This window comes from Saccopteryx leptura, chromosome 3 (assembly GCF_036850995.1).
Source record: "Saccopteryx leptura isolate mSacLep1 chromosome 3, mSacLep1_pri_phased_curated, whole genome shotgun sequence".
Lineage (NCBI taxonomy): Eukaryota > Metazoa > Chordata > Mammalia > Chiroptera > Emballonuridae > Saccopteryx > Saccopteryx leptura.
Window position 1 is genome coordinate 228,040,181 of NC_089505.1, and position 20,563 is coordinate 228,060,743.

General features: G+C 47.1%; 1 protein-coding gene across 16 annotated transcripts in view; it reads right to left on the bottom strand.

The window, feature by feature from the left end:
* Positions 1-20,427, bottom strand: part of ELMOD3 (ELMO domain containing 3) — a 35,504-nt gene extending 15,077 nt beyond the window's left edge. Inside the window, exons 1-10 of one of the 16 annotated variants that reach the window (XM_066377816.1) lie at positions 20,147-20,285; positions 17,280-17,565; positions 12,473-12,550; positions 11,959-12,028; positions 10,061-10,105; positions 8,214-8,282; positions 6,833-6,924; positions 5,544-5,667; positions 5,187-5,309; positions 98-228 (exon numbers count right to left, since the gene is read on the bottom strand). In XM_066377816.1, coding sequence (XP_066233913.1) covers positions 98-228; positions 5,187-5,309; positions 5,544-5,667; positions 6,833-6,924; positions 8,214-8,282; positions 10,061-10,105; positions 11,959-12,028; positions 12,473-12,550; positions 17,280-17,333 — 786 coding nt within the window. In that variant the 5' untranslated portion in view covers positions 17,334-17,565; positions 20,147-20,285. The other 15 variants (XM_066377815.1, XM_066377820.1, XM_066377811.1 and 12 more) reach the window with 15 other exon arrangements.
* Positions 20,428-20,563: the final 136 nt, after the last annotated feature.

The following is a 20,563-nucleotide window of genomic DNA, read 5'->3' on the forward strand; positions in this document are numbered from 1 at the left end:
CTGAGAGCTCTCAGCAATGAGAGAGATTTATCCGTAAAAAGAGTCCTGCCCAGGTCTTAGCTCCATAGCCCTCTGCCAGCTCCCACCAAAGCCCCACCTGGATATGGTGACGAGATAGGCGGAGGATCTCCTGGGCCATGAGCAAGGTCTTTGAGTCCATCACCAGGTACAGCAGATGCAGGAGGGCAAGGAAGCCTGCTCCTCTCAAGTCTGTGGCTGGATTTGCTCCTAAAACAGAAACCATGAGGAAACTGAGGGTGATGAGGAGTAATACTTAATGAAATTCCTGCTCCTGTGAGCCTCAATGACTTAGTGATAGGCCACGTGCAGAGCCTAGACTTCCCTTGACTGCAATAAGATGCCCCTGAGAAGAGCACTCAGAAAAGTGGGATTTTTTTTTTGTTTTTCTGAAGTTGGAAACAGGCAGGCAGTCAGACAGACTCCCACATGCGCCCAACCAGGATCCACCTGGCATGCCCACCAGGGGGCGATGCTCTGCCCATCTGGGGCATTGCTCTGATGCAACCAGAGCCATTCTAGCCCCTGAGGCAGAGACCACAGAGCCATCCTCAGCGCCCGGGCCAACTTTACTCCAATGGAGCCTTGGCTGCGGAAGGGGAAGAGAGAGACAGAGAGGAAGGAGAGGGGGAGGGGTGGAGAAGCAGATGGGCGCTTCTCCTGTGTGCTCTGGCTGGGAATCGAACCTGAGACTCCTGCACGCCAGGCCGACACTCTACCACTGAGCCAACCGGCCAGGGCCAGAAAAGTGGGATTTTTCTTCTTTCCTGGTGCTAAGAAGCTCCCCACCCCCTCTGGGGGTGTCAGTGGAAGTAAAGAGGATGTCAGTGGAGGCTACTCTGGATCAGTAATGAGGCACCCCTACCCTTCCCAGCCAGTGCTATTATCAGTGGGGGCCAAGTGGATAACTGGGTTCCCACCCCAGCTGTAAGTAATGGAGTGGCGTTCCCTCCCCACACTGGCTTAGCCTCAGAGGAAGCCTGCTATAACAGAAGATTTAAAGATCCAAAATGGCATTACACAATACCCATACTGTCCAGGATACAATAAAAAATATCACTTGTGGCCCTGGCCAGTTGGCTCGGTGGTAGAGCATCAGCCTGGCATGCAGGAGTCCAAGGTTCAATTCCCGGCCAGGGCACAAAGGAGAAGCGCCCATCTGCTTCTCCACCCCTCCCCCTCTCCTTCCTCTCTGTCTCTCTCTTCCCCTCCTGCAGCCAAGGCTCCACTGGAGCAAAGTTAGCCCGGGCGCTGAGGATGGCTCCATGGCCTCTGCCTCAGGCACTAGAATGGCTCTGGTTGCAGCAGAGCAACGCCCCAGATGGGCAGAGCATCACCCCCTGGTGGGCGTGCCAGGTGGATCCTGGTCGGGCGCATGCGGGAGTCTGTCAGATTGCCTCCCCGTTTCCAACTTCAGGGGGGAAAAAAAAAAAATATATATATATATATATTATATATATATATCGCTTGTTAATCAAAAGAACTAGAAAAATTTCAATTTGGGTGAGAGGAGATAATCAGTAGATAGCAACACTGAGATAACAAAGAGGTTGGAATTAAATGATAAGGACTTTAAAGCAGCTGCTGAGGGCAGAACAAGGGCCCTTCCAAAGATGTCCAGTCCTAATCCCCAGGACCTATGTATATGTAATGTTGAAAGCCAAGGGGGAATTAAGATCAGAGGTATCGCTAAAGCTGCTAATTAGCAGATAAGAAAATTATCCTGGATGATCTGAGTGGGCCCTATGTAAAAAGTGAGAGAGGGAGGCAGAAATGCAGTCAGAAAGATGTGAGAACAGAATCAGGCTTAGAGGCGCTCTGAAGGAGGAGGATGGCGGGCAGTCTCCAGAAAATGAAAACAGAAGGAAACGATTCTCTCCCAAAGTCCCAAACAAGACTGCAGCTCTGCTGCCACCTGGGCTCACCCCAGTGACATGGCTTCAGACTTCAGACCCACAGAACTCAATTAGTTGTCATAGCTACTAAACTTGTGGAAACTTGTTGCAGCAACAGTAGAAAATTATCATTGCAGCTATCATTAAAAAAAAAGGCTTTGATAAACAATTACTAACACACTTAGAAAAAAAAGTCTCAACAAAGACATCAGATATAAAGAACCAAATAGAAACTTTAGCCTGACCTGTGGTGGCACAGTGGATAACAGCATTGATCTGGATCACTGAGGTCACCAGTTCAAAACCTCAGACTTGCCCAGTCAAGACACATACGAGAAGTAATAACTATAAGTTGGTGCTTCCTGCTTCTTTCCCCCACCCCTAAAATCAAGAAATAAAATCTTAAAAAAGAAGAAAAAAAGAAACTTTAGAACTGAAAAACATAACTAAAATTAAAAACTCACCAAATGGGCTCAACAGCAGGATAGATATAACAGGGAAGAATCAGATATAGCAGGGAAGAATCAGTGACCCAGAAGATGGAACAATATAAATGACCCAATCTGAACAACAGAGAGGAAAAAACAAAACAAAACAAAAAATGAAATGAACAACACTTTGTAGATCTATGAGCTGTTAAAAAAACCAAAACCAAAACCAGAGTTTATGGGACCCGTGGCATTTGTGTCATCAGAGTTTGACAAGAGAGGAGAAAGTATGGGACTGAAAAAAGTATTTAAAGTAATAATAGATGAAAATTTACCAAATTTGACAAAAGACATAAACCTACAGATTCAAGAAGCTGAGCAACCCCCGAATGGAATTAGCCAAAGAAATCCACACCAAGACAAATCATAATTAAAATGCTGCTAATGAAAGACAACCCCCTCAAAATATATATATATTTTTTGGGGGGGGGAGACAGAGAGAGAGTCAGAGAGAGGGACAGGTAGGGACAGACAGACAGGAAGGGAGAGAGATGAGAAGAATCAATTCTTCGTTGCAACACCTTAGTTGTTCACTGATTGCTTTCTCGTATGTGCCTTGACCGAGGGGCTACAGCGACCTTGGCTCAAGCCGGTGACCTTTGGGCTCAAGTTAGCAACCATGGGGTCATGTCTATGATCCTATGCTCAGGCCAGCGACCCTGCACTCAAGCTGGCGAGCCCACACTCAAGCCTGTCACCTCAGGGTTTTGAACTTGGGTCCTCCACATTCCAGTCTGATGCTCTATCCACTGCGCCACCACCTGGTCAGGCCTCCCCCCAATACCTTGAAAATAGAAGAGAGATAAACAACTCCTTAACTATCACCTGCCCCAAAATACACCCATGCTCTTTGTTGGACTGTCCTTCAGGTGGATTGAATGCTTCTCAAGATAGATCCAGACTATACTCAAGATATTCTATTCTTCCAGACTTTTACTCCTCAGTTCCTACTCCCCATGCCAACATGGAAAACACAAGACCTTTGGGTAAGACTTAGTGGTAGGGTGGGCACACAGTGCTCTCTGCCTGACCTCATATGTGGCACTATCAGGGAGAAATAATTCAAATGACAGCAGCTTTCTCATCAGAAACTACGAAGGCCAAAAGGAAGTAGCACATTTTTCAAGTGCTGAAAAACAATGGTAAACCTGGAAATCTATGTCCAGAGAAATTACTTTTTAGGAGTAAAGGGAAAATCAAGTCATTCTCAGGTGAAGAAAAACTAAGAGAATTGATCGCCAGTAGACCTATGTAAGTACATGGCTAAAGGATGTTTTCAAAACAAAAGAAATGATAAAAGAAGGAATCTTAGCATATCAGAACGGAAGAGAGTACAATGGAAAGAGTAAATAAAAGGGTAAATACAACAGACTTTGCTTCTCTTGAGATTTTTAAATTGTTCCATGGTTGACACAAAATCAAACACTCGCCCTGGCCAGGTGGCTCAGCAGTAGAGCATCGGCCCGGCATGTGGAAGTCCTGGGTTTGATTCCTGGCCAGGGCACACAGGAGAAGCATCCATCTACTTCTCCACCCTTCCCCCTTTCCTTTCTCTCTGTCTCTCTCTTCCCCTCCTGCAACCAAAGCTCCACTGGAGCAAAGTTTGCCCAGGCACTGAGGATGGCTCCATGGCCTCTGCCTCAGGCACTAGAATGGCTCCAGGTGCAACAAAGCAACACTCTAGATGGACAGAGCATTGCCCCCTAGTGGACATGAGGGTGGATCCCCGTCGGGCACATGCGGGAGTCTGTCTCTCTGCCTCCCTGCTTCTCACTTCAGAAAAATGCCAAAAAATAAAAAAATCACACACTTGCCTGATGTAGTGATGCAGTAAATAGTGTTGACCTAGGATGCTGAGGTACCTGGTTTGAAACCCCAAGGTTGCCAGCTTCAGTATGGGCTTATTGATATGATCCTGAGGTTGCTGGCTTGAACCCAAAGGTCACTGGCTTGAGCAAGGGTCATAGCCTGGCTTGAGTCCTGCCCCCTCACCCCGTCAAGGCACATATGGGAAGCAATGAATGAACAACTAAAGTGATGCAACTATAAGTTGATGCTTCTCATCTCTCCCTTCCTGTCTCTCTTGCTAAAAAAAAAAAAAAGTAAAAAATAAAGTAAAAATCAAACACTCATGTGATTTTCAATGTACACAGAGGAAATACTTAAGACAATTATAGATGAGGGAGAATAAAGGGACTTAAACATGCTGTCACTAGTACCAACAGACTGTCATCAATACTAATAGAAAAGAGGAAAAAAAGTAGAATCCAAATCGTATCACTCCAATGGTTTCCATCTCACTTAAACTATTTTGTTTTAAAGATATTATTGATTGATTTTACACAGAGAGGAGAGAGAAGGGGGAGTGAGAAGTATCAACTCGTTTCTAACTAATGAACTTTAGTTGTTCACTGGTTGCTTCTCGTATGTGCCTTGACCAGGAAGGCCCAGGGTTTCAAGCCAGCGACCCCAGCGTTCCAGGTCAATGCTCTATCCACTGTACCACCACAAGCCAGGCTCCATCTCACTTAGAGTTAGGGTTTTACAATGGTCTGCAAGGCCACAAGTGAACTTTTCTCCCGTCACCCTCTTCTCTGTTTCAGCCTCAGTTTCTCAGACGTAAGCTTTGTGTCAGGGCCTCTGCATTGCTCTCCCCTCTTCCCAGAATGCTCTCCTGAGGTATCCTGTCCCCTGGTGCTAGCAAGACAGGAAGAGGACTACCCATCTCTCACTCCAGTCCTGGAATCAGGGGGCCAGGAAAAGATAAACCATTCCTCTCTCTTACCCTGAAAGCCCAGATCTTCCCAGTGATCTCCATGGAGGGCACAGTCAAACCTGGAGCCGGTCAGCTTCTTGTAGATGGTCTGGAGCACTCGGCCATGCACTGGGTCTTGGCTATCCAGGCCACCTGCCCCAAAACACACCCATGCTCTCTGTTGGACTGTCCTTCAGGGAAGGACTGAGTGCTTCTCAAGATAGATATAGGCTGTTCTCCCCGACTTTTATTCCTCAGTTCCTGCTCCCCACGCCACATGGAAAATGCAAGACCCTTGGGTGAGGCTTAGTGACAGAGTGGGCACACAGTGCTCTCTGCCTGACCTTATACGAAGCACCTGCTTTGTGGCAGCACCAGAGCACTCACACTGAGCAATGGTCAAGACCAAGTCCCTTTCTTCACGGAGGCCCTGATGGAGCTTTGGAGGCCCGAAGAGGCAGTGCCGGAGGGCAGCAAGCCCAGTCCTTCGAATTGTTGGCTGGATTCTTTTCTGGGGAGAGAGTTGTAGGCAGCATGCTGGGTTCCCCTGCTTTAATGTTCTTATCATCAAGCTGAGTACAGGGACTGTTCTTGCACAAAGAAGTTGCTCCCCCAATTAAGTGGCTGGCCTCTGCGCCAGGGAAGGGAAACAGAAGCTGTGAAGCAACTGTTTAATCACTGTGGACAGGCTCTCCCAGTTACCAGGTTCTTCGTAAACAGAGACAGATGTCCCCAAGCATAGGCGTTATCAATCAGTGTCTACATTTGGTAGTTGCTTTTTAGAACTAGCTATTCCACTGACTGTCAAGAAAGCTAGAGATGCTAGCTGTGGGGACGCCCCCGTGTGGTCTCACAAACACCAGACCAGGTTTCCCAGTGGGGCTGCTATGTAGCCTCTCAGTCTCTGTCCATAAAGGACATCATTTATAAACTGTAGCAAAACTCTCAAGTTCCAGGATGAGACAGCCAGTGGGGACAGAGTCTAGGAGACTTCTGTTTTGGAGGTGGACACCACTGGGGGGCAGCTGTTGTGCTCTGCCACCGCTGAACCAGCACTTCCTACTGCCCTGCCAACTTCTCGCTGCTCAGGGCCCTCCCTGGGGGCTGAGAACACTGACGTGGGTAACGCTGACAACCTGATTCTGTCTTTTCAGCCTCTCTCTTGAGCCAAGTTTTAGGTAGAAGACTAAAATCACATTCCTGTAAACTTAATACTAGACACTCAAGATGCCCCAGAAAGCTTGCCAGCTTTTATTCTCAATATTTTCTTTCCCAATCTCATGTATTTTAAAAAATTCCCAGATAGCTTCTGACACCCTGAAGGAAGGGCAGATTTCCCTTCATTAGCCACGAAGTACTCAGCTCTCTGTACAGACTGCCTTGCTGCTCCATGGAACTAGTGTTTGATGCCAGACCTGCCCTCCCCTATAGAGGAAACGCAGGGAGCAGCTCCGGGGACCTCGGTATGACGGAGTCACGAGAGCTCTGGCACAGTCCTAGGAGCGCGGGTCTTTGGCAGCCATGACCTTGTGCCCCAAGATCTTTCTAGGTGAGATACGGCCTTCAACTAGAAGCTTCCCTTTTGCTTGCCCAGTGCCCTCTCCTGTTAGGACAGAAGCCTGGCTCCCGGGAGGAGGGTGCTTGGCCTGTGATCCCAAAGCTCCATACTGTCACACCTTGAAGGAGGAGAGGTCCACAGTCTGGAAATGCTGCAGGGCCTCACTGAAGGAGATCAGCTGCCCCGACTGGTCTGAGCTGGTCTGGCTCCCTGTGGCAGAAGGGGAGAGGAAGACACTCAGGATTTGTAACAGCAGTCATTGTGGCAGCAAACGCTTACTGAGGAACTTCTGGTTGTCACCTCTAAGCCCAGAACTGGCTTCCAGCTGTAAACATTAGACACCCAAAGCTACTACAAGCCATCCTCGTTCAAGGGGCTGGCATCATCTGCTGGGCCAAGGCCTCTCAGACAACTGCTCAGAGGCTCGCAAGCCGACCTATGCAGTGAGTAGGGATAGATCTGCCCCTCAGGGGCTCCCTAACTCCACTCATCTGTGAGTGGGCAAGTCACTGACTAGTGTAGGTACCCACATCAGAGTGTGCCACAGGTTTGCTTAGGGGTCTTTCCTAATTTCTTCATTTTATTTTATTTTATTTTTACAGAGACAGAGAGTGAGTCAGAGAGAGGGATAGACAGGGACAGACAGACAGGAACAGAGAGAGATGAGAAGCATCAATCATTAGTTTTTCATTGCGCATTGCAACACCTTAGTTGTTCATTGATTGCTTTCTCATATGTGCCTTGACCGTGGGCCTTCAGCAGACCGAGTAACCCCTTGCTGGAGCCAGCGACCGTGGGTCTAAGCTGGTGAGCTTTTGCTCAAACCAGATGAGCCTGCGCTCAAGCTGGCGACCTAGGGGTCTCGAACCTGGGTCCTCTGCATCCCAGTCTGACACTATCCACTGCGCCACCACCTGGTCAGGCCCTAATTTCTTCTTTACCCCTTCTCACACCCTGTATATGAATGACCCCTGTCCAGCCTTTGTTCCAGTCCACAGGAATGAACTTCTAGTTAGCAGTAAAACCTCTCCAGGAGTTCGGGCAGGATGTGGGTCTCAGTTCTGCTTTCCTACAGCTCTCAAAGAGGGATGTGAGACAATTTTCAGCAAACCCTGAGCATTCCAGCAGAAGGCTTCAGTCCCCAACCCCAGGGGTTTCCTTGTTCAGAACAACCTGCTCGACCTTATGCAGGGGCCCTGGGAGCCCGTCTCCATCCTGCTGCCTGACCTCCTCACCCTGCAGAAGCTGACCCTGGCCATGGGCCTGCCTGTCTTCTCTCAGGCCTGGGTCGATGGCAGCCCCTTCCTCATGGCATTCATTCCCATTTTCTCCAGAATGTCATCTTTAGATCCAGAAAAGAGATCTTACTCTGTGTCACATAGCTGAAACAACACTCAGGAATTCTGTGTCCTAATCCGAGTCAGACACATCAACCTCCCGTGTGGACGGTCCCTCTGCCAGTAGCTGACCGTATGGAGGCGGTGCCATTCTTGCATTACCTGTCTCTAGCTGGATGCTGTCCACGGCTTCCCATTCCTCTTGGGCTCTGAGCACCTCTGTGCTCATGACTGCAACAGGGAGAAAAGGAGACCCTCTGAGATCTAGGGGGTCTGGACCACTGTCAGCCCCCAGACTTATCTGCCTGCCTTGATCTTGTTGCCCTCAGATGCCCTTTTCACATGGCTGCCAGAGTGAACTTTTGAAAAGGCAGATCTGGCCCTAGCCGGTTGGCTCAGCGGTAGAGCGTCGGCCTAGCGTGCGGAGGACCCGGGTTCGATTCCCGGCCAGGGCACACAGGAGAAGCGCCCATTTGCTTCTCCACCCCTCCGCCACACTTTCCTCTCTGTCTCTCTCTTCCCCTCTCGCAGCCAAGGCTCCATTGGAGCAAAGATGGCCCGGGCGCTGGGGATGGCTCTGTGGCCTCTGCCCCAGGCGCTAGAGTGGCTCTGGTCGCAATATGGCGACGCCCAGGATGGGCAGAGCATTGCCCCCTGGTGGGCAGAGCGTCGCCCCATGGTGGGCGTGCTGGGTGGATCCCGGTCGGGCGCATGCGGGAGTCTGTCTGACTGTCTCTCCCCGTTTTCAGCTTCAGAAAAATGAAAAAAAAAAAAAAAAAGAAAAGGCAGATCTGATAATCACCCCCCACCCCCGGTCAAAACTCTCCAGGAATTAATTGTCTATAACTCTCAGGGTAATACCCACCTGATCAGCACAGTGCCTTAGTACCTTTCAATCTGGACCCTTCGTACCTCTCTAGCTCTGCCCTAGACATACAGAACTACCTCAAGTTTGCCTGTCTTCCCACCTTCAGTGCCTTGGCACAGACTGGTCTCCCTCTGCTGTGAGCCAGCACCCTAGGTACTGTTGCCTGCAGTTCCAATTCTTTCTGCTGCAGCTCTAGCTCAGCCTTCAGTGACTTCTGATGATCACCCCACCTGGACACCACATCACAGTTGTGACCATCCTTTCCCTACACTGGGAGCACAGAGGACAGGGCTCTCTAGAACCTAGCACAGTGCTCCTGCATGACACGTGTTCAACAAACATTTGATGAATAAATGAAAGCTCAATAAAAGGGGGGGGGGTGAGCAGAAGAAAAGAAGCAGGAGAGCCTCTCTATAGCCACTACATGGCCTTTTTCTCCAAACCACAGCTGTTGCTCTCTTGCCCGAATTGCTAGTGGTGCATCCTGTCACTGACTTTTCCCATTTGCTAGGGAGGACATCAGCAAATAGTGGAAAGGATGAAGGGACTTCAGTTAAATACCCAAAATGTCGATCACTCCAGCCTCAGTGGTAAAAGCAGTGGACATCACATGACAATAAACTATTTTGAAAATATGCTTGCGAATTAAATAAAATTCTCCCCAAAACTCAGAACACTAGTGGATAATAAGGAAGAGAAAGCTGCTGAGAAGCAGTGGAGGGTGCTGTTGAAAGCCCACGCCAGAGCCGATGGCTGTGAACATTTCAGCTCCACCACCTACCAGCTGTTTGTCTTTGGGCAAATTACTTAACCATCTGCAGTCACTTGTGGGACTACTACTGTGAGGATGATGTAACTTCCATTTCTTAGAGGAGTATGTGGCCCAAGCGTTAAGTGCTCAATACGTATTAGCTAGTATTATGGGCACAGTAGAGGGCTTGGGTCCAGCAGGGCAGTGAACAGTGGTGGCAGATGAGACTGGTCCAGGGTCCTGAATGCCCGGACCTCTAGGAAATTCAATCTTGCTAGCCCCAAACCCTGGGTGGGACAGCAGACACAGAGTCTCAGGGCTTCCAAGCTAGATAACCTTAACAGAATATTTGACCATGGACGGTTAAAAGGAAACAAAAACAAAACTCACTTCCAGCATGCTGCACCGCTGGGAGATGAAGGAAGAACCGAGTGGCTGAACAAAAAGGAAAAGCAGCACTGTGTGCTCACTGTGACACCAAAGGGCTCCACAGCCCTCACCCCTCACCTGTGCCCAGGTTTACTGCTCCTCACCCTTCGGGTCCTCATCGCAAGCAATCTGATCAATCTCTCACCCTACACAACCTCACCAACAAACAACTTGATCAAAGATTGTGATCAAGGAGCAGAAACGTCATCAGCAAGGGCGTGGGAATTTGTTGACAGCAGATTAGTCATGAGAAAGTAAAGGCCTCAACTAGCAATTGTAATTTGGTGCCTATAAACTGGAGACAAATACCGAAATCATGTGCAAGTGTCTCTTTCCTTTCCTTTTGAAACCAGGTAGACTACTTCTCCATCTAAAGGTGATACTTAATGAATACTAATTTTCCCCAACAGAAGAATAAAGAGGCAAAACAAATCTTCATGCTAACAAATGCAGCTCACAATGATATGGCTGGCTTTTTTCCTTTTTGCAACTACCTCCTTTATTTAGGCTCTCTTCTACTTATTTGTATAAAAATCAGCATTGCTGATTTAGTCAGCCTACTATTTTAAGTTAGCTGAGAGCAATGGCAAAATAAATTGTAATTGTTCAATACAATCAAAACTACCTGGCACATAATGCCAGTTATACTGAAATATAACACATCTTGGCATTTAAGGTAAAATCTCTAATAAATGTTAGGTTTGTCACCACACAGTAAAAAGAAAATACTATCACAAAATACTTCATCAGCCTTGGACAGTGGCTCAGTGGATAGAGTGTTGGCTTGGTATATGGAAGTCCTGAGTTCAAATCCCAGTCAGGGCTTGATTCCTGGTCAGGGCACACACGAGAGGCAATCATCTGCTTCTCTCCCTCTACCTCTCCCCTTTCTCTAACTCTTCCTCTCCCACAGCCAGTGGCTTGATTGGTTTGAGTGTGGCTCTGGGCACTGAGATGACTCAGTTCATCTGAACGACAGCCTCAGATGCTAAAAATAACTTGGACACAAGCATTGGCCCCAGATGGAGTTGCCAGGTGGATCCCAGTTGGGGCGCATGCAGGAGTCTGCCTCACTATCTCCCCTCCTCTTACCTAAAATAATAAAAAAAAAAAGACACTTCATCAATATCCAAATAATTTTCTACCTTGGAATATTTTTAATAAGCTCCATATTTTTGGAGATTAGATTTTCAGTTTGTAGAATTTAACAATAATCTATACCAACAAGCTCTCACTGTGATTTACATTCTGTGTACAAGGCACTTTATATTATCTCACATAATCCTTATAAAATCCCCATAATACATGTTCTGATACAATCTCTGGTCTATAGATGAGAAAAGTGAGGGTTAGGAAGGTTAGGTAACTTGCCCAAGCTCATGCAGCTGGTGGTGAGAGAGTAATGTTTAAGTCAAAGCTATTTGACTCCAGAACTGGTGCTTCTGAATTGGTAAGTGTGGCTTTCTGTGAAACCAGCTTTAAATATAGTAAAAGAAGAAAGAATCATTTAATGCAGATAACACAGGATGCTTTTCCAAAGCCTTTTTGCTTGTACTGTCTTATTTCACTATCATAATATCCTTTTTAGGATAAAGGAGGTATTACTATTTCCACCACAGACACTGAGATGCTGATTTGCCCGAAAGCAAACAGTATGTCACTTAGGTCTAGTGGGGCTAGATTAGAACTCAGATCTTTTGACTCCTCCAGTGTTGATTCTAAGTTTCTTTGATAATAAAAAATCTACAAAATTCTGTAGGACAAGTAGTCAGAGAAATTCAAATGACGTTTTTCCAGATCCATGGGGAGCTCTGACTGGGGCCCTACCCAGGGTCCCAGGGTCCTGAAAGGGACCTTACCACCTGGCGCCCATCCATTAGCTTCTGTTGTCAAGGCCTGGAGGGTGCTGTGGCTCTTCAACTCCGAGATCTGTCGGGGCAGTGACTGTTAATGCGAAGGCAGAATCGATGTCTCCCCATCCACAAAAACATATCCCTCCCATTGTACTGAATGTCCTTGCAAATGGAGGCCAGAAGGATCTAGTCTACCCTGACAGGTTGATTAAAGCCAATCTTGGAAAACTCTGACTATGATGTAGAACTTGGGTGATGTGAGGATAAGTATATGCCTTAGGAAACAAACAGAAGCTCCCAGAACTCATCTGTGACTATGATGTGCCTTTGCTATTCCTGTTACACTTCAAATTCTGCTTCACTATTGTAATTATCTTATTAGATAGAAGTTGTTTGTGCCCAACACCCCTTCCCCTGACTGTGAGCTCCTGAAGGGCAGGGTCTCTGCCACCGTGTCACACAGCAGCACACAACAGAAACTTATGTTGGCAGATGGTACTAAGGTGCAGAGAATATGTACAGGAATTCCTCTGAACGCCAGAAGAGCACTGCTGTCCTTGTCAGATGGTGGCGAGTACGCAGCAGACACACTGTCAGCCTGGAAGACAAACCAGAGTCAACCTCCCGGCACGTGTCAGTCCTCAAAGACAAAAGCTGAAACGTCACTCCTCCTCCCAGTACATGCACGGAAAAAAGATGAACTCCTAAGAAGTTAACTACAAGGAGTACTGTAAGGGAAAGCTTGTGTTTAGCCTAGTTTTCAGAAAAACTGCAAAGAACTGAGTTAATGTTATCTCAAAAATCTCATGTAGATTTCCTGGCTGTGTTAAAGGTGTCAAGGGCTCTGAGTGAGTGAAGTTCACTGAGGTCGTTCCTTTCTGCTCTGCCAAACCTTTCCCCAGTTAGAGCTTAAAAAAACCTACCTGACCAACTTTTTACAACTCATATCACCACTATAGGGCTAATTTACCTAATATGTTAAAAATTAGTTCTACAAACCAGTAAGGAAAAAAAAACCCAACCCAGTAGAAAAACAGACATAGATATGGATGGTTTATGCAAGTAGTTCTTAAACATGAAAAATGCTCAACTTTACTCATAAGAGAACTGTCTAATAAAACTACTCTGGCCCTGGCCGGTTGGTTCAGTGGTAGAGCGTCGGCCTGGCGTGCAGAAGTCCCGGGTTCGATTCCCGGCCAGGGCACACAGGAGAAGCGCCCATCTGCTTCTTCACCCCTCCCCCCCTCTCCTTCCTCTCTGTCTCTCTCTTCCCCTCCCGCAGCTGAGGCTCCACTGGAGCAAAGATGGCCCCGGGTTCTCAGCCTCTGCCCCAGGTGCTAGAGTGGCTCTGGTCGCAACAGAGCATCGCCCCCTGGTGGGCAGAGCGTCGCCCCCTGGTGGGCGTGCCGGGTGGATCCCGGTCAGGCGCATGCGGTAGTCTGTCTGACTGTCTCTCCCCGTTTCCGGCTTCAGAAAAATACAGAAAAAAAACCCAAAAAAACAAAAAAAACTACTCTGAGAATATTTGTCACTTAGTATATTATCAAAGACCCAACACTGGAGCCTCACCTGTGGTGGTGCAGTTGATAAAGTGACCTAGAATGCTGAGGTCACCGGTTTGACACCCTGGGCTTGTGTGGTCAAGGCACATATGAAAGCAAGTACTATGAGTTGATGCTACCTGCTCAAACACACACATACTCTCTCTCTTTCTCTCTCAATAAATAAAATTAAAAAAAAACCCAAACCAACATTAGCCCTGGCCGGATAGCTCGGCTGATTACAGCATTGTCCCAAGTTGCACATAGGAGAAGCAACTATGAGTTGATGCTTCCTGCTCCTCTCCCCCATCCTCCCGCCTTTCTCTTTCTCCTATCTCTAAAATTAATAAATAAACACATATGGTAGTTGAGCAGGAAGCATCAACTACCATATGTGCCTTGACCAGGCAAACTCGGGGTTTTGAACTGGCGACCTTGTGTTCCAGGTCAACCCTATCCTCTGCGCCACCACAGGTCAAGCAATAAAAATCTTAAAAACAAAAACAGAAACAAAAAAACACATGAATGTCCACTAATGAACTAATTAAACAAAGAATATCCACTCAATGAGATCCTATATAGCAGTGGTCCCCAATCTTTTTTGGGCCACGGACCGGTTTAATGTCAGAAAATATTTTCACAGACCGGCCTTTAGGGTGGGACGGATAAATGTATCACGTGACCGAGACAAGCGTCAAGAGTGAGTCTTAGACGAATGTAACAGAGGGAATCTGGTCATTTTTTAAAAATAAAACATTGTTCAGACTTAAATATAGATAAAACGGAAATAATGTAAGTTATTTATTCTTTCTCTGTGGACCGGTACCAAATGGCCCATGGACGGTACCAGTCCGCAGCCTGGGGTTTTGGGGACCAACCACTGCTATATAGACACAAAAAATAAGAAAGTGCTTTATGGACAGTATGGGACAATCTTCATGATATATTAAGTGAAAAAACAAATGCCAGATTATATACAATGTTTTACCATTTGTATATATATATATATTTTAATATTTTATTTATTGATTTTTTAGAGAGAGAGGAGAGAGAGAGAGAGAGAAGGGGGAGGAGCAGGAAGCATCAACTCCCATATGTGCCTTGACCAGGCAAGCCCAAGGTTTCGAACCGGCGACCTCAGTGTTCCAGGTCGACGCTTTATCCCACTGCGCCACCACAGGTCAGGCCCATTTGTATATTTTAAAAAAATACATAAATGCCCTAGCCAGATGGCTCAGTTGGTTAGAGCATCATCCAGAAGCACAACGGTTGACCAGTTCGATCCCCAGTCAGGGCACATACAGGGACAGATCAATGTTCCTGTCTCTCTCTCCCTACTTCTTTAGCTGAAATCAATAAATAAAAATAAATACAAAAACATATATGTTTATCTCTGCAGAGAATATTTCCAGAATTATACTCAAGGAAATAGTAACTTTGCCTCTAGTACAAAAATTGGGTGGTCAGAGGACAAAGGTAGAAGGCAGGTTTTTCATAGTATATCCTCTGTACTTTTTGAATTTTTTTATTTTATTTTATTTTTTTATTTATTTTTATTTTTTTTTTATTTTAATTATTTTTATTTATTTATTCACTTTAGAGGAGAGAGAGAGAGAGAGAGAGGGAGAGAAGGGGGAGGAGCAGGAAGCTTCAACTCCCATATGTGCCTTGACCGGGCAAGCCCAGGGTTTCGAACCGGCAACCCCAGCATTTCCAGGTGGAGCGAGGCTTTACCCACTGCGCCACCACAGGTCAGGCACTTTTTGAATTTTGAGGTATGTGAATGTATTATTTTCTGTAAAATAAACAAAATAAAAAATAATCAAAGGAAAATAACTAATAAAGGAATCATTGCTTAAGTCAAGGTCCTGGAATCCTCAAGTATTCCATTACTCCAATCCCTTCTACCTATTTTTGCTAACACTCTTTAAATTCATCTTTGATTTCTTTGTGCCTGGGACACGAGAATGGATGCCCAAGACACACCACAGCTGAACCAGCTCCTCCATAACTGGCTTCATGTTGCCTAAGCATTAGTATTTCCCACTATAATCCAATGAACACACTGTTGTAATTCCTCTCACTTCGATCCTTTGGGCCATGTGATTTTCGTCTAGAATACACACCTGCCTCCTACTTCTTGTGTCCTCTGTCCCCTTCAAAACCAGTTCCATCTCCTCTAGGGCCTACCTCAAAAACGAGGCTACAATGGTCTCTCATTTTTCTTTCTTTCTTTTTTCTTTTTTAAAGATTTTATTTATTCAATTTTCAGAGAGGAGAGAGAGAGAGAGAGAGAGAGAGAGAAAGGGGAGGAGAAGGAAGCATCAACTCCCATATGTGCCTTGACCAGGCAAGCCCAGGGTATCGAACAGGCGACCTCAGCGTTCCAGGTCGACGCTTTATCCCACTGTGCCACCACAGGTCAGGCTTTTTTCTTTTTTTCAGAGACAGAGAAAGAGTTAGAGAGAGGGATAGATAGGGACAGACAGACAGGAGAGATGAGAAGCATCAATCATTAGTTTTTCATTGCGACACCTTAGTTGTTCATTGATTGCTTTCTCATATGTGCCTTGACTATAGGGCTACAGCAGCCCAATAACCCCTTGCTTGAGCCAGTGACCTTGGGTTCAAGCTGGTGAGCTTTGCTCAAACCAGATGAGCCGCACTCAAGCTGGCGACCTTGGGGTCTCGAACCTGGGTCCTCTGCATCCCTGTCTGACGCTCTATCCACTGCGCCACCGCTTGGTCAGGCTCTCACTTTTCTAAGTCCAGTAGCCCCCAATATGTACCCTAACTTTCTCTGCAAAGGCCTGTCTCCCCAGTCAGAATAATCAGAATCTGCTGCTTTGAGTGTAGGGACTTTCTCTTATATTTCTTTTATATTTTCCATATTTGCCTGACATGTGGTGGCGCAGTGGATAAAGCGTCGACCTGGAAATGCTGAGGTCATCGGTTCGAAACCCTGGGCTTGCCTGGTCAAGGCACAAATGGGAGTTGATGCTTCCAGCTCCTCCCCACCTTCTCTCTCTGTCTCTCTCTCTCCCTTTCTCTCTCCTCTCTAAAATGAATAAATAAAATTTAAAAAAATTTTTTAAAAAAAGGTGAGAATTAAAAAAAAAAAGAATGCATAAATAAGTGGAACAAATCTGTGTCTCTCTCTCCCTTCCTCTTTCTCTAAAATAAATACATAAATTAATTAATTTAAAAAAATACACTTCTGGGAAAGGTAAGGTTTGCACAAAGACAGGTCACATTGAACTAAGAGTCCTGAGGATAATCAGGCCAAAGCAGTGTTTGACAGATAAAACACAAATTTCCGGCAGGATTCCTCACTAAAATTCTTTCCACCCAAACAAATCCAAACCCAAATTCCATAATCCACTTAGAAAATAAGCTGGCCTGACCTGCAGTGGCACAGTGGATAGAGCCACGACCTAGAACGCTGAGGTCACTGGTTTGAAGCCCTGGGCTTGCCCGGTCAAGGCACATACAAGAAGCTCACAATTATTATGAGTTGATGCTTCTCACACCTCCCTCCCCTTTTCTCTCTCTCTCCTCTCTCTAAAATCAATCAATCAATAAATTAAAAAACCTTAAAAGGAAATAAGCTCTCAGTAAAGGCAACTGACCCAAAGGTGAAGAGAAGCTTCTAAGAGAATAAAGAGGATGATAATGAGGATTTTTCCTACACATAAAGCTTCATGTTCTCTTATTATATGCTCATATCACTATTAATGATATATCCCAAACTAACACCTTTTTTTCAAAACAGAAGTGCTTGCTTACCTGTTCATCTCTTAATTCTTCCTCATTATGGAAAGAGCAGGATTTTTTATTCATGACTCAGAATCATTTGTTCAAGTAAGCTTTGTCCTTGGGTTCAGAAAGGAGTTTAATAAGGTCTGAGATGAGAAGATATGGGAAGAGCCAGAGATCCAACTGCTCTACTTTTGCCTTCCTTCGCAGTTGTGCAGACTTAGAGCAAGAAAACAGTCCCTATGTGCCATCACCAAGGCATAGGAGGTGCCTGTGAGTACTGAGAGAAGTCCCTGAGGTCTCGCAGGCCTCAGCCCTATAAAAAAACAAAAGACAAAACAAAGAAAAATACCTTTAAAACGAACTGTTTTCATCATTCAGTTATGCCTCTGTTGGGAAAAATTGACTTAAAAACTTTTTGTGTGTATGTGTGTGTGTGACAGAGACAGAGAGAGATATAGAGAGAGGGACAGACAGGGATAGACAGATAGGGAGAGAGATGAGAAGCATCAATTCTTTGTTGTGGCTCCTTAGTTGTCCATTGATTGCTTTCTCATATGTGCCTTGACTGAGGAGCTACAGCAGAGTGAGTGACCCCTTGCTGAAGCCAGAGACCTTGGGCTCAAGCCAGCGACCATGGGGTCATGTCTATAAGCCCATGCTCAAGCCAGTGACCCCGTGCTCAAGCTGGTGAGCCCACGCTCACCTTGGGGTTTGAAGCCTGGGTCCTCTGCATCCTAATCCGACACTCTATCCACTGTGCCACCACCTGGTCAGGTGACTTAAAAAATCTTTAAGCTGCTATAAATTTATTCTGACTAGATAAGCTGCTTTAGCCAAATGCCTACCTCTTACTACCCATGCCACTGGGTGGAAAAAAGGGGGCCCTGAAAAAGTCTAAGGGCTAGACTCTCAGTATTCAGAAGGTAGCGGCACCCACTGTCGACAGTGGGGTTCTGTTTGATAATGAAGTGAATGGGATTTGGGGTAGCTAATCAAAGGGGTGAGGCTAATGGGTGGCACGATGAGGGGTGGTCTTAGCTGAAGTGCTCAGGCTTGGGTCTGGGTGTTAATAATACTAGATCTGGTTCCTATGATGGTGGAAACTCAATGCAACACAAATGCCAGCCTTCTTCAGCTGTCACCGCAGCTGTTGGCTGACTCAGTCTTTCATTCCATATCCACCTTAGGAAGAGGGCTGGACAAGCCCATACTTCATCATGGGGCAACTGGACTCATGGATGAGCCAGAACTCAATGGACAGATGGCCAACACATAACTGACAATCATACTTCACAGACTGGGGTGATGAAGGAAGGAGAGCGTCATCTCTGTAAGGTCAGCCCTCCACCATGGGAATATGATCTGGACTCCCTAAGAACTGGTTGCCAGTAAGAAACAGGTACCTTTTCTGGGGTAGGGCACACAGATTTTTTTTTTTTTTTTTGTATTTTTCTGAAGCTGGAAACAGGGAGGCAGTCAGACAGACTCCCGCATGCACCCGACCGGGATCCACCTGGCACGCCCACCAGGGGGCGATGCTCTGCCCATGGGGGGGGGGGAGCGTCGCTCTGCCACGACCAGAGCCACTCTAGCGTCTGGGGCAGAGGCCACGGAGCCATCCCCAGCGCCCAGGCCATCCTTTGTTCCAACGGAGCCTCAGCTGCGGAGCCTCAGCTGCGGGAGGGGGAGAGAGAGACAGAGAGGAAGAAGAGGGGGAGGGGTGGAGAAGCAGATGGGCGCTTCTCCTGTGTGCCCTGGCCGGAATCGAACCAGGGACTTCTGCACGCCAGGCCGACGCTCTACCACTGAGCCAACTGGCCAGGGCCGCACACTGATTCTTAAAACCATGAACAGGAATACCTCCTGGCACTTCAGGAACTAGCTTTCTCACTATGTCCTCTGGGGCCTCAACATCTGCTTCTGTTTTTTGCCTTCTTCCTTTACTTCCATGAAAGGGTATGATAAAACACTCAGTTGTCGGCCAACCTTGGGAAGGTGACAGGCAGGTTCGGCAACAGCACTTGTTACTGTGTATGAAACGAATCAGGCAGAGTAGAAGCATGATCACCTGGACACAACCGCCAGTACCCGGGTTCTGGCCGGGACATACTAGGGCTTGAGAGGGACACTTTCTGTATCAGGAAAAGAAAAGCGCACACACTCTCTGTCAAGTCAGCAATTACTCGAAGTTAGGCCACTCCCACCAACATTATGCAGCTCCTTAGAGTCAGACCTACGGAAATGGCCTTCTTATAAAGATGGACCCTTTTTTTTTTTTTAAATATTTATCCTTTAATGTCATTTTCCTGAAAACTCTTAAGTGGGTCTCATGTATTTTATTTTTTATTTTTTTTAAAATTTATTTATTTTAGGGGGGGAGAGAGAAAGAGAGAGAGAGAGAGAGAGAGAAGGGGGAGGAGCAGGAAGCATCAACTCCCATATGTGCCTTGACCAGGCAAGCCAGGGTTTTGAACCGGCAACCTCAGTGTTTCCAGGTTGACGCTTTATCCACTGCGCCACCAGAGGTCAGGCAAGATGGATCCTTTTTAAATGACGTATTTATGGTGCATCCGCTTTAAGCAAGGAGCTGCATTATGAGTATGACTTTCTAACTGCTTGCTGGAGCTTAAACTTTCTGAATAGGCATTTAACTTCGAATCTGGACCCCTACCTTAACTACAAACGCGCTGATCCTTTCATCAGGGCTGTCGCTGGGCGTCGCCGCCCCTCCCGGCCCCCCCCCCCCCCCCCCCCCCCCCGGAGGCAGCGCGCAGATATCAAGAGAGCTCTCCATCCAACAAGCTAGCCGGCCAGGCTGGGGGGTCGGGCGTGGTAGGGGGTTCGGACGGAAACGCTCGGCCTGTGTGTGGGGAAAATTGAGCAAAGTGACTTGCCTCAAGTCGTCCAGCGAGTCCACGGCCGAGCACGGACCAGAACCCAGATCTCTGGCCTCCTACTCGGAGTTTTTCCTCAGTTCTGCAACCTTGCTTCGCCCCAGAGCCATCATTTGCACTCCACATTTCCCTCCTTACGGTCCGGGGGCTTGCCCGACGCGCCCCCAGACCTCCCAGAGCTTTCCCATTTCGGTCTCACGGACCCCCAGGTCCTCGCGCATGCGCACGGCCCTTCCCCGCCGCCGCTGGCGCGGAGGAGCGCACCTCCCTGCGGGCGGTGCAAACACCTTGCGGCAGCCAAGCTAGTACGGAGCGCTGGAGGTGTCATTCCGCGCCGGAGGCGGGGCTTCTGGATAAAAAAGGCCAGAGTTATTCATTGGACAAAGCTGCCTCCGCCTCCTGGCTGAGCCCAACTAC